Source organism: Phodopus roborovskii, unplaced genomic scaffold (assembly GCF_943737965.1).
Source record: "Phodopus roborovskii unplaced genomic scaffold, PHOROB, whole genome shotgun sequence".
Classification (NCBI taxonomy): Eukaryota; Metazoa; Chordata; class Mammalia; order Rodentia; family Cricetidae; genus Phodopus; species Phodopus roborovskii.
In genome coordinates this window covers 5048210-5061546 of record NW_026126598.1, presented here as the reverse complement: position 1 = coordinate 5061546, position 13337 = coordinate 5048210, and the positions used below count along the sequence as shown (strand labels likewise).

The window sequence follows — 13337 nt, the reverse complement described above, 5'->3', positions numbered from 1 at the left end:
ACAGGGTGGAAGCAGGCACCGGCCTCAGCCTGCCCGGTCTTCATGTCTGGTGTCAGGACCCTGTGTGCTTCTGCATGTGAGTTCTGTGAGAGCAAAGGCCTCCAGGAGGAAGGGAGAGAGGGAGGGATTGGCAAACTTGCATCTTCATGGGGCAGTTGAGGGCCAGAATGTCAGGATGACCTTGTGACTGACTGGTCTGGCAGAGCCCCACAGGGGACACAGGTGAGACATCTCAGAGAACTCCCTTTCCACAACTAGGGAGAAGCCACCACTGGAGGGAGGGCCTGTTTTCCCCACATGCTGACACACATTAAATGGCAGACACACCAAAAACAAGAGCCGCCTCCGGCCCAGCTGCTAGCTAGAAAAGGTGTTTCCTCCTGTTTTATTTGATAATACATTTTCACAGAAACATGATATATTTACAAATATACAGGTAAGAGACTGCTGGTCAAAAATCTGAAACTGAAAAAGTCACCAAAAATTTACAAAAGCCACCGACTAACCCAGGGAGTCGGGCTGGAGAACCTGGAGGGCCGTGCGTAGGTCAGCACAGAGCTTGCAGCTCAGCTTCTGTCTGGGTTGGGGCTGCTCTGAGCTGAAGCCCCAGCACCTGTGACCACAGCCAGGGCCACAGCTGCACCTGATGCTCTGCTTGGGGCTGGCTCCGTGGCTGCCACCTCAGGATGCGCTGGTTTGCAGGTTTTTTGAAGCTGCGAGCATTGCTCTTACTTTGGCCATGAGATCCTGTGTGGGGAGACATGGAAGACATCTCAGCCTCCTGTTTACGAGACTTGTGAGGAGGCCATGGTGAGGACAGGAGGCAGAGCTACTAGCAGCCTAGCTGTAAACTCATTTCACCCTGCACAGGAGCCAAAGTAACCTCTCTGTCTTGTCACAAACTTCCCACAGTTGGGACTCCATGTGGCCTAGGGGCACAAGCAGGGCCCAAGATGTGTCAGTCACCTACAGAAGACTCATGCTCCACAGCATGGCGACCCCAGAAAGAGGACACGAACGTCCTAACTTCCTGTGGAAGATGAGGCTTCCTGGGATGTGATTCTTCCCCCTCGCCTGCCTCATGGGCTGTCTGACCCAGTGCTTGGCTGTGACAGGGCCCAAGCCACTAAATCAACAGGTGACGAGCACAAGATTCTGACTGGGTCAGTACTGGCGAAACAGAGGGCAAAGAGAAAACAAAAATGGGCCCATCATAAAAAATGAAAAGGACAGGAGCACTCCCATCTTACCTGAGTTATTTTGCTCTGCACAGAGGAGACGATCGCTGAGGAGATCTGGCCATCTTTTTCCTGAGAAACTCCCCTAGTGCAGAAGAAAGAGCGGAGGAGGCTCAGACACACTCAGAATCTGAAGGCTAGTTCCCACCCCTATACTCTAAAACTAACTGTAAAACAGCAACAAGAACAGAGACACACGCGCACATGTGGGGCAGAGGCTGACGTTGGGTGTCTTCCTCCATTGCTCTCCACTCTCTTTTGAGGCAAGGTGTCTCCCTGAATCTGTTGTTCATGGACTGGACAGCACGATCATCCCATCTCCACCCCAGCCTGCTAGAACTGCAGGTATATGCCGCTGTACCCTGCTCTGCACACGGCTGCAGCGATCAACTTCAGGTCCCCATGCTCATGCTGTGATTACTTTATCCAAGCCCTCTCCCCATCCCAGGAACGTGTATTTTTATATCCACTTCACAAAACCAACCTAACTCCCATTTTAACATCAACATTACACAAATGCATGGGGAGAGGAGGCCAACGAGGGAGGCACCTATCAGGAAGACCAGTAGGATCAGAACTATAGTCCAAGTGATTCTTGGTTCATCGAAAAGCTTCTGTGAATGTGCACACCGCTTACGTCTTACTGGTTGGGCTAACTATACTCACTCCAGGATGGCAGCCTTCAGATGTGGAACCTTTAGGTGAGCTGTGTTCCTTACCGAGTGGCCATAAACATGTATGTCTGAACTGAGTGTGCCCTGTTTGTGCCTACAAAAGCTCCTAAGGACACAAACTTTATCCTCACACAGCCAGCCCTGGACTCAAGACTCCCCAACCTCAAGGCCTGATTGTTTGGTAAATGCAATTCCAGCAAGGATAGCCTCCTGAGACTGTCACCGAGACCCCTTAAGTCCTGCATGGCACCTCAGAAGGAATCTGGATGCCTGGTAAGGCATGGGTTGGGAGGAGGTGCTGTCTGTCACGTGCTCCTCTCTGAGGTCAGCCATTTCAGGTAGCTTGGTATGCCCTATCCCAGAGAAGCAACGGTGGGGCTCCGCTGAGGCACTCACAGCCAGGGCTGCCCAGGCCTCACTTGGCTGCCCTTGTTCTTTCCCACCGAGAGCTGCCCAGAGGTCATGGTTACCTGGAGCGTTCCTGGGAAGAACCTCGGCTCTCCACAGGAGAGATGCTGGCCGAGTGGGCCGAGTGGGCCGAGGGACGCTGTGCTGCCTGCTTGCTCGGGGACGTTGACTGGGATCGGGCCTTGGCTTTGGTGCGAGACCGTGACCGCCGCTTCTTCTTCTTCTCATGGGGACTTCTGAAAGGGAAGTGCTCTCGTCAGGGCACACGCAGCACGACAGGAGGGCAGTCTGAACTCGTTTGTTTTGAGGGCCCCTCCACACATGGCCCTTTTTGTTCTTTTTGAGACATATATTATAGGCTGGCTTTGAATTCTCTGTAGCTGAGGGTGACCTTAAACCCCCAATCTCCTTCCTCCACCTCCCAAGTTCTGAGATTACAGGATGCACCACCAGGACTGGTGTGTGTGGTACTGGCAAAAGGAATCCAGGGTGTCACATGCTAGGCAAGCACTTTACCAGCTGGGTACATTTCCAGCCTCATGTGCATGCCTTAGACAGCTGTAATCTTTCAGTCAATTGAGCCTGGATATCCACAGGGTACTGAGTTTTAAAAAGAACTATCCAGAAGCCAGCCTCTCCATAGGGGAAGCTTAGTCCTGGGGAAATGTCTGGCATTTAATGTAGACTGAGCAATCTATTTGCACTGAAAATACCAAGATAACTACTACCAAGGGCAGCCTGTAGGAAAGTCTATACTGCTTTCTTATCCATGCCAAAAGATAGGAAATTATCTGCCAAATCCTGCACATACCTGCTTCATCTGATAACTCAGGAGGCAGCCTGAGCCTGCTCTGCATTTCTGCCACACAGTGCCAGCATAGCTCTGACCCTGCTCCCACCACAGGATAGGGCTGCCAAGCCCACCGGGCCCCGACCCACTCATTCCGAAGGCTCTAGCATCGCCTCACTGTTTCTACCATGTACAGATGTAGGCACCCACAAACACACTGGGCGAGACTTCAAGGCTACTTTACATGCTTGGTAAATGAAGTATCTCCTCTCAGATCCACTCCCTACACACAGGACAGGGCAGCCGCCAGCCTGCACTCCACGTCCCACTTAGTCTGGCTTGAGATGCTGTGCAGAGCTGCCATTGGCTCCTAGAGCTTTGTCCTCCCTCCTAGGCTGCAGGAGACCACCCTGCTCGGCTCTATCTTTCAAAGCGTGTCCACTTTAATGGGAACACTTGTATGTCACTGTCACATTTCTCTCTTGCAGTCACCAGGGACCTAGTTTTATGGCATCCAGTTTTCAGAGACACAAAGGCTCTTCCCATCTGGCCCAGCCCTGTGTCCTGCAGGAAGGCATAGGTAGGGATGGAGGTCGGAGGATGACTCTGGGTGGTTCTCCCCTTCTTCCACTTTCTCATGCATCTTGGGGATCAAACCCAGGCTGCTGAGCCATCTCAGCAGGCCTGATTTAATCTTAACAGTTTGACCTCATATAAGAAGTCAGGCTTTTGTTGGAGCAAAGCAGTTTGCTCACTTCCAAAGTCACTGAGGTGCACTTTGCATCTAGGTCTTCTGTGCTGCTGCTGAGTGACCAAAGCTTTACTGTGGCCTGTTGTTCTGGAACAACAGTGTACTTTTCAGCCTATGTTCTGTTCCACACTTAGCTCTGTAGGAACCGATGCCCATACTACTCTCTCTCTCTGTGTGTGTGTGTGTTGGGGTGTGTGTGTCAGCAGTGCTTCCAAGTTACTTCTAAGCCTGGGAGTGTCCCTGCAGGTTCTTATAACAGTAGCAAATTCTGTGTGCAGTGGGTAACCTCACACCTCCTTGCTTCCGTGGCCAAATGTCCTCAGTGCACTCTGGGGAGAAAAGTGGCTGTTAAGTCTGGCGGGCGCACCTGTACCTTGTAAGACAGCTGTTTCTGGGAGGCAGCCTCAGGCCCGTGGCTGAGGACTGGTCAGTGAATGAGAAGCAGAAATTTGCTGTGGCTCCCTCACTGACTGCCACTGCCCAGCATCCTTCTGAGTGCACCCTGCTAATGTGTTTCTCTGTGAAGTCAGTGGCCTCCGGTGCTGACATGGACTTCAGAGACAGGCACTGTGGGTGTCTGTTTCACTGGGAGAACAACCGCTTGCTCTCTTAACTGCCCTTTAAAGCAGGCTTTTGACTTTAACAACACTGACTATTATGCTTTCCTCCCATTGATAGGGTCTTCTTTTGTGTTCTTGTGGGTGTATATGTACACACACCAAGGACTTGGTTCTTCAGCTGCTATCCACTGTTGTGTAGCCCCGGCCAGCCTCAAACTCAGAAGTCTGCCTGCTAAGTTCAAGGGCCTTGGCTGCCCGTTTCCCTGGTACCGGTATTATAAGCATGTACCACATGTCTGGCTTTCTGTGTGGCTCCAGTGGATGGAACTCAGGTCCTACTGAGTTCTGTACTGACAGAGTTGTCTCCCCAACCCACTAGGTTTTTTGTTTGTTTGTTCCCCCCCCCCCCCAACACATCCTAAGGAGTCTAAGGCACACATTTTGCTTTCTGGTTCTGGCTTTTACATTTAGATACTGATCTAAAAGGAAATAACACCTGCAGTTTGTCTTCCTCATCCCAGTTTCCTGTGGGCTGAGCATGTTCTGCTAGAGGACTTTCCTGCTGAACCACTTCAGTGCCGTGGTCTAACCACTCATGGGTCAGGCTTTAAGAATTCTGTGGTTCACTACTGTTTTTCCAGGAAGATTGATTGAGGCTTCTACAGGGATCTGGCTATCACCAGGTCAAAGTCCTCGAACTTATTCCTTTAACTGCATTGTTTCAGTTTGTCTGCCAGTCCCCCAAAAGTCCTAGGATGTGCGTTGGAGTTGGGTTGGATCTAGGATCGCAGAGAGAGGAGGCGTGGGCAATACAGTTTGCTAGCGTTCAGGAGAAGCTGTTTCTCAGAGTCCGTGCTGGCCTAGTGATTAGTCATGTGGCCATGAGAGGCCACCTCTCCTTGCTGAGGTTTCTGAGAAGTTACCTCATCATTCTTGCACGGTGGATTCACAGGGGAAAACTGGCTTGGAGCTGGGAGCCAGGTCCTAAGACTGTAAATTCCAATTCCTAAATTGGATTTTCCCAAACAGATGAGGAACAGATCAAATGATGTCCTTCTCCTGTGTCAGTCTGGGACTCTGTCCATCTCTGAAAGATGGAATTTCCTTATTATCCATTACACATCTGCAGGCCTTTCCTGCCTGATTAAGTTAACCACAGAATGGCCAATTCTTTGACCATTTTCCATAAACCATCTTTGGCTTTGCTCCTTTCTTATACTGCTGTTTTGCTTTGTTCTGTTTGTTTTACAAATGTCTCACTTTAGTAATGTCCTTGCTCTGCACTGCCTCTGATTTGTTCTTTCCCCAGATTAAGATAAACACGATCGTGTTTCTACACTGTGTTGTAGTATAATGCAAACATTACAGAGCCTGACTTCCTAGCTGGTGACCTGCAAAGGAAAAAGGCCATACTTTCACATTGCTCTCTTCTAAGTAGGGCTCATGTCCAGTGACAACTTCTCTCAGCAAATGTACGTGGAAGTGTTGCCAACCTGCCTGTTGCTTTCCATACTGTCACAGGTCTTGACACACTGTACTGCAGTAAGGGAACATGTTATTACATGAAGCATGGCTGTCCTGGTCAGTGTTGTGCGCTCATTTTAAAAGCAGATGTGCCCTCAGGCCACTGGCTGTGTCTCAGCGGTCTGTTTGTCTGTCTGCTTGCTGCACTGTATTCAGCTGTGTCTGTTACATACTGCAGCACTAAGGGTCCATTTGTACACATTTTGCACAACACATCCTGATGATAAAACACCTGCCTCAGAAAGTCAGTTGTCATCTTCACTGCCACGAGAATCGTCCTTTTCTTTTAAAATCTCATCAATTAGTGTATTTATTTTTAAAGTGTCTTCTTTTTGCTTTTCTTTTCCTTCCTTTCTTTCTGAGACAAAGGTCCCACACAGTCCAGGCGGGCTTCAAACTGGTCATGTAGAGGAGATGACCCCACTTTTCCTGCTGCCCCCACTTTCCACCCTGTTTATGCCCAAGAGCTGGGACTGAACCCAGAGCCTTGAGTCTTTTCCCAACTGAGCTACAGCGCTGGCCCTAAAGACCTCTTATAGTGGGGTCAGCCCTATGGTAGGGAGCTTTGTTTAGTTATGTGAGAGGCCTTGGGTTCATCCCCAGCACTGCCAAAATCCCCAAGTCCCCTAAACCCACTTTATAAACAGGGCTAAGATCTGCCTGACCTGCTTGCACTTACAATAATTTTTCACACGAATTTTTAACCATTCACCTTCTTATGGCCTCATTTGCTTTTCTTTCCTTCCCCAGCTTCTGTTTTCTCTTTTGAATGAAAGCTTTTTAATTGTTTTATATCCTCTCAGGTTTTACTCATTTACTTTAAAAAACTTTTTTTTTTTTTTAAAGATAGGGTCTCATTATGTAGCTATGGTTGTCCTGGAACTATGTAGACGAGGCTGCCTCCTGTTTCAGTTCTGTTTTCCACCACTTAGAGATAAAGCCCAGGATGTCAGCCTTGGGGTCAGGCACCTTTACCCACTGAGCCATCTTGGTACCCACACCCTCTATGCCTTTCAGCAATATGTCTCCTGGTTGTCGAGGGGACTGTAACATACACCTTCTCATTTTCCAAGTTCACCTTGAAGGAGTAACACTTCACACACAGTGAGAACCTTTCAGTCATTAACTTCAGGTGCTATGCCAGATGCAGTGCTCTGCAAGGGAAAGCAATGGCAGGAAGCCATGCTACTGATTCCTTCATGCCTTCTGTAAAGTAACCAGGACACCCTGTTGACTACAGTGCCATCTTGTGCACTCTCCCGAAACACGGTTCACCACGCATGCACATGCCGTGTGGATGCTGCTGTCTGCATTCATGCCTTGCCAATTTTGATGTGTTGTTTCTGAGACAGGATCTCATGAGCTTATGTAGCTGAGGGTGCCCTTGAACTCTTGATCCGTCTTTCTCTACCTCCTGCATGCTGAATAGCTGGGCCATAGGTGTATGCTGTCATGTCCTGTCTACCAGATTTCACTCTAAATGTTCAACAGGCTTAGATCCTAATCTCCAAACCTTCACTTAAAGGAAGTGGGCAGGGTGGGCTGGAGAGACGGGTCAGTGGTTGAGAGTACTGACTGCTCTTCCAGAGAACCTGGGTTCCAATCCTAGCACCCATATGGTAGGTAGCTCACAACCATCTGTTACTCCAATCTGGCTTCCACAGGCACCAAGCACACATATGATGCACAGACATACATGTGCAAAAACAGCCATAAACACAAATAATAAAATAAAAATGAAATGGAAAGGAAACATTGTAACATAGAAAAAGGATGAACCTCAGAGCTGGGGCTGGCAAGGCAGCAGAGCCTGAACATTTGTACACAGAAGCTGGCTAGTGTTTGAAGAATACCAAGACCAGAGTCATTAGAACAATGTGACAACTGGCTTGGAGGTTCCTGGAGTCTGTTACAATCAGACAGGATAAGGCAATGGGAAAATGTACAGTCAACAATGTCCAAAAGCAGTGCTAAACAAGGGAGGGGCCAGCTAATGACAGAAGAGGAGACAGGACCAAAAAGTAGCCATTCTTGCTGCCACCAATTATCATGGTAGAAAACTGCTGGCAACAGAGTTCACGTGTTTGCCCAGGGCCCCCTAGAAGGTGACCTGCTTGTTCAGAGAGGCGGAAGTAACTTTAGCTGAGGGGCCAGGTGTGGCATCACTATGAATGCATTCTTCAGAGTATTTGGAGTTGCTTCCATGGATGAGTACCATGGTCCTGCCCGTGGGTCTTCTGCAGCACTGCTGGCCTGGACTCTTTAACACACGTGGGAAGAGCAATGGATGGGGACAGAGGGAAGCAGAAGACCTGCAGCTAAGTAAGCTGCTGACCAAATGTGTATGGGTGCTCTCAGTACCATGTTAAAACCCCTAGTTAGTGGGCTTGGTGGTGGCGGCACACACCTTTAATTGCAGCACTTGGGAGGCAGAGGCAAGTGGGTAACTGTGAGGTAGAGGCCAGCCTGGTCTACAGAGTGAGTTCCAGGACAGCCAGGGCTACACAGAGAAACCCTGTCTTGAAAAGCAAAACAAACTAACAAACCCCACCCTAGTTAGAGGGTGGTAATCAGTCTGTATGAAACGGCTTCAGACTGCTCTATCAGAGTGGCAGCGTGCCCCTCCGACTGGGTGATGAATCAGAGGGTAAGTGAATCAGTCACAGGCCACCGAGCTAAAGCAGACCCCACCCACATGCTGAGAGGGAAGGTTGAGGAAGTGTCTGATACAGGACCGAAGGTGCTGGGTAGCGAGTGGACCAGCTCCAGGTCTGCAGTAGACAACACGGTGGCTAGCAGCTGCACACTCTTCAGTGGCTGCTCCTGGAGCAGTGCTCAGCTGACAGCCTCTTCCTGTCTTTTTTGGGATGACAGTGCTCCAGCAGAAGGGCCAGTGGCTCCATAAGTATTGATGCCTAAGATGGGGATAGCTGCCCTAGCACTTGGGACACTGGCCCCTCCACCACCTTCTCCCATCATCTCCCTTTGAATGCAAAGGTTAATTTGAGGGCAAAGCAAGAATTCTTCTGTTGAGAAAGATCTTTTGCTGTAAGAATTAATTTTAGACCATGCCCTTTACATATACCAAAGGTGATGATGAACTTCAAATGTTAAACCACTTGCTTAAGGAATGAATTCTATGTACTGCAATAGCTGGTAGGATTATGAAGGCTGAAATGTAATTTATAAATGTGAACTTGTATTGGAAACCTTTGCCAACACCCATCAGCCTCTCAGCTTGTCTGCTGGCTTTTCAGGTTAAAGAAAATGATCTCCTTTTTCCAATCAACAGCCACCCTATGACCAGCTAATAGGCTGCTTTGCGCTGTTCTACCTTAGGCTACCTCCAGAGGGGGGATTCTGTGGCAACAGCTGGGGCCCTAGATGTATACCATTCACCTGTAATCCAGGGCCTGTCCCTTAAATATTCTAGCCTTTCTGGCTGTTATATCCCATGACATATAGAGATGACTCCTATCCACTTGGGAACTAAAGAAATTCACCAGGAGATACTAGATGTTAGGACCAGAGGAGGATGCTCCAGGGCAGCTGCCATGATGGGAACATAGCTCTCATGGAGTGGCTTCACCCACTGCAGTCAACATCTAGATTTTCAACATCGCCCAGAGGACTATACACAAAACATTTGGTCCCCAGAGCGGTGCTGCAGGGAGGAGGGACAGGGACTGTCAAGAGGGACCTAGTGGGAGGTGAATAGGTCACTGGGGACATGCCCCTGAAGAGGATAACAGGGCCCAGCCCTTCCTTTTTGATTCCTGGTCAAGAGGCAAACGGTTTGGCCCTAACATGTGCTCCCACCACAATTCACTGCCCCAGCACAGGCCCAAAGCAACAAGGCTAATCAAAACAAACCCTCATTCTTTGTAAGTTGATTATCTCAGGCCCTGGGCTTTAGAGACAGAAAGGTGATTAACACAGGAACAGAAGCTAGCACCACAGAGTGTAGACAGGTCTCCCAAAGTTAGAGACGAGAAAGCCAGAGAAAGTACTAGGGCCCTGAGTGTGATAGGGGAGGTCAGACCCAAACCTTGTGGCTCAGACCTCTGCTCTAACCATGCTGACTGACCTCCTCCCTGCCCTGCTTCACCACTGTATACCACCCAGTCTCCAGTGGCCATTACTGGAGACAAAGTAGGACACCGAGACGAGGAGTTTGTATTGCCTGTATTGACCCCTCTGTTCCCTGAAGACAAGTAAGGGGAACCGGGGCAGATCCAGCCGAGACAGCAAGGTCCCTGGGCTAGTGTTAAGGAAAAACAGGTTCCAGAGCAAAGCCCTATGAGGGCTCCAAAGCATGTGCACAACTGTGCTCTGGGTCCCCACTGACTGCCCCAACAAACAGTACCCTCTACTTGGTGAGCCTGGGCTCCCAGGAGACATTACTACAGAAATTCCCTGCAACTGTTTCACAGAGGAGACACCAAGATTAGGACAGTTTTTTTTTTTTGTTTTTGTTTGTTTTGTTCTTCCTAGAAAACATGGCAGCCTACCTGGAACGGGTCCGTTTCCTGCTGGCTCCAGGGCTGCTGCTCATCCGGTAGGCAGTAGGGACACTCCTGTCTTCCCGCCGTCTCTCAGGAGAGTGAGCTCTCCTTCTTGGGGACCGAGAACGTGACCTAGATAGAGAACAAGGGGGACTTTAGCTCTTGTCTGAGACCTGGTCTCTGTGGTGTGCACCTCCCTAGCATGAGGCCAGAGAGGCCCTGTCTGAGACAAAGGCTGCTCAGATGGGCCCTGCCCTACTGACCCCACCCCTGCCTGTGCAAGGCCCCGGTCTCCAGGAGGCCACGCTTACTCTTCCCTACGCTTGCTTTGTGCTTTGTGTTCGCTCCCGGCCTGAAGCTGTCAGCCCAGTCAAGCTGCTCCTCAGGCAGGGAAAGGCGCTGAGGTTCCAGCAAAGGGAGAAATTAAAGGTTGAGAAGCCAAGGACTGCAGGCTGTACCTTGCCATTCCTCCTGTCGCTCATCTTAGGCCATGTGGCAGGAGGCAAGAGGACCATGCTGCAGGCCCACTGGCATGAAGCCCAAACCCTGCACCTGCTCAGAAATGACGCTCTCAGGACAGACTGGCTACTTCAAGTTTATGGGAGGTTTCATGGACACAAAACCATCTATTAATATGTATTCTTCATTTGATTCATGCTGGGATATAATCCACACATGGCAAGAGAGACCCTCAGGCCCCTCTTACCCTTTGTGGGTGTAGAGGTCCTTAACAGAGGGTTCCTCAATAAAGGCTTGAGACTTTTATTTTAGTTCTCTGTCCATTTGCTATTTCAGGAAAATCTCTTAATAAGCAGAAATTTAGCGGGGGAGGGGGAAAAACCCTACCAAACCCGAACTCTTTGTTCTGTTTCCATGGCAACCCACTCAAAAACAATATATGAGAGAGCAGTTTGATTCCACCATTTGAAAAACTTCTTCATTGCATCACTCTGAGCACATGAGTTCCTCCCCCCCAATAAAAACAACATAGTTGTTCAGGAATCAAGTTCTGGTCACACCCTGGCCCCCGTGAGCCCACGAGGGGCCTCTCTCCAGCAGGGCTAGTCTAGGTGGTGTGCCTCCCCAGACCTTCCCTAGGCTACACAGACTACAGAGGTGGGGGCAGTCAGACACCTTGACGGTTTACCAGGTTTCCCCTCAAAAGAGCTCCAGGAGTCAAAGCTGCTCGAGGCCGAGGCTGCCTGATAACTCTCCTGCTGTGCTGCCGCCACTGCCGAGCTGCTGGGACAAGGCTCCACACTCAAGATCCCTGGGGAGGCTGAGGGCCTGCGGTCGGAGGCACATACTTCACATTCAGAATGAAATGTGCCGGGCTGGGTGCTACCAGAGCCGTGAGAAAGCTCCGCTCACTCAAAGCTTTAGCACCTATGGATGCTTAGCATAGAATTCTACAATAAACTCAACAATTAGGAAAAATATGTTAGTTTGTAATGCCTGCAGATTCAGAACGGTGAAGTACAACACGTTTTTGCAGTGGCTATTGGTGTTATGAATTCTTCAGAGCACAGCGGCTGTTTCCAGTAGAGTTCCTTCTGGGAAGGAAGCCCTGCTCAGAACAGGGCAGCGAATAACAGCCGGTAATTCTTTAGGTTTCACTTTAATTAAGTAAGTCTTAGTGCTTTTAATTTTGTTAACCCGGCTCTTAATATTGATGCCAGGACAGTACAAGAGCCGGGAAATCCAGCTTAAAAGTAAATCAGTAGTGCAGTGTCACCACAGCCTTCTTAAAGAAGACAACTGGTCTCAATTAAAAACTTCCAGGCATACAGCAACAAAGATGTTCCCTTCTCAATGACCACAATGCTTTGCTGTGGGAGGCAGGAGAGTGTTAATGATAAAACCCAAACTATTTATTGTCTGCATGCCAGTGTCTGCTCCTCACTTCTCTAGGGCTTCACGGCTGTGGGCAGGTGACTGGGCAGTCAGGGTCTGGATCTAACCTAGTGGGAACTGGACTGGGGTCAAGTCATCTGTTCATCCCATTCACAGGCGTGGCAATGTGAGCTGCAGGCACCTGAGCCTTACCTGGCTTGGTCACATGTCACCTCAATATAAAACTACTGTCCCACACCCATAAGAGGAGTATCACCACACAGAAAGTTCCAATCCTCCTCCTCCTTCCTTTAAGAAACAGGTTTGAGGGATTAAATGTCTTTGCTACACAGTTTAGCATCAAGAAACGGACAGGAAAGATCCACCAATTTCAAACTAAAGTAGAACCTCAATTTTGCCTGTACAAGTTCTTTCTTGCTTTTTTTTTTTTTTTTTTTTTTTTTTTTTTTGAGACAGGGTTTCTCTGTGTAGCTCTAGCTGTCCTGGAACTCACTCTGTAGATCAGGATGGCCTTGAACTCAAGAGATTCCCCCTGCCTTTGTCTCCAGAGTGCTGGGACTAAAGGTGTGCGCCACCATGCCCAGCTTTCTTACTGAATGCTATAAATTAGCAAAAAACAAACAAAAGTCTCCTTAGCCTGCACCTCTCCCCCGCTTGAGGGGATTTATGGAGTTATCCTTAAAGAAATATCTTTACCACACAGATTTCCCACACTGCTGGGCTGCCCAAGAGGCGTTCAGACACTCAGATAAACACCTCACCACCAAGGGGATCTGACTTCGGAGGTTAACAGGTAAGCAGCTTAACCCTTCACTGGTGGAAGTTAGCTCAGGAACACCCAAACCATCGCACGTGACTTAACTTCACACCTGCTGCTTCACCTTAGAAGCCTCAAAGAGGGGCATAGCACAACTGAGTACAGGAGCAACACCTCTGCAGTCTTACACTTTGGTTGATGCTGACTAGATGAATTCCTCATAACCACTATGCTTTCTGAGGTACTGGGCGTTGTTATGAGACTCAGGACTTTTAC

The 13337-nt window shown here is 49.2% G+C and overlaps 1 protein-coding gene across 7 annotated transcripts in view; it reads right to left on the bottom strand.

Annotated features, from left to right (window-relative positions):
- Positions 1 to 355: 355 nt before the first annotated feature.
- Positions 356 to 13337, bottom strand: part of Sfswap (splicing factor SWAP) — a 72628-nt gene continuing 59646 nt past the window's right edge. For 3 of the 7 annotated variants that reach the window (XM_051205015.1, XM_051205013.1, XM_051205019.1), the window contains exons 15-19: positions 11585 to 11737; positions 10457 to 10582; positions 2383 to 2556; positions 1251 to 1323; positions 356 to 747 (exon numbers count right to left, since the gene is read on the bottom strand). In XM_051205015.1, coding sequence (XP_051060972.1) covers positions 682 to 747; positions 1251 to 1323; positions 2383 to 2556; positions 10457 to 10582; positions 11585 to 11737 — 592 coding nt within the window. In that variant the 3' untranslated portion in view covers positions 356 to 681. Of the gene's footprint in view, positions 748 to 1250; positions 1324 to 2382; positions 2557 to 10456; positions 10583 to 11584; positions 11738 to 13337 lie in introns of those variants that run through there. The other 4 variants (XM_051205016.1, XM_051205017.1, XM_051205020.1 and 1 more) reach the window with 2 other exon arrangements.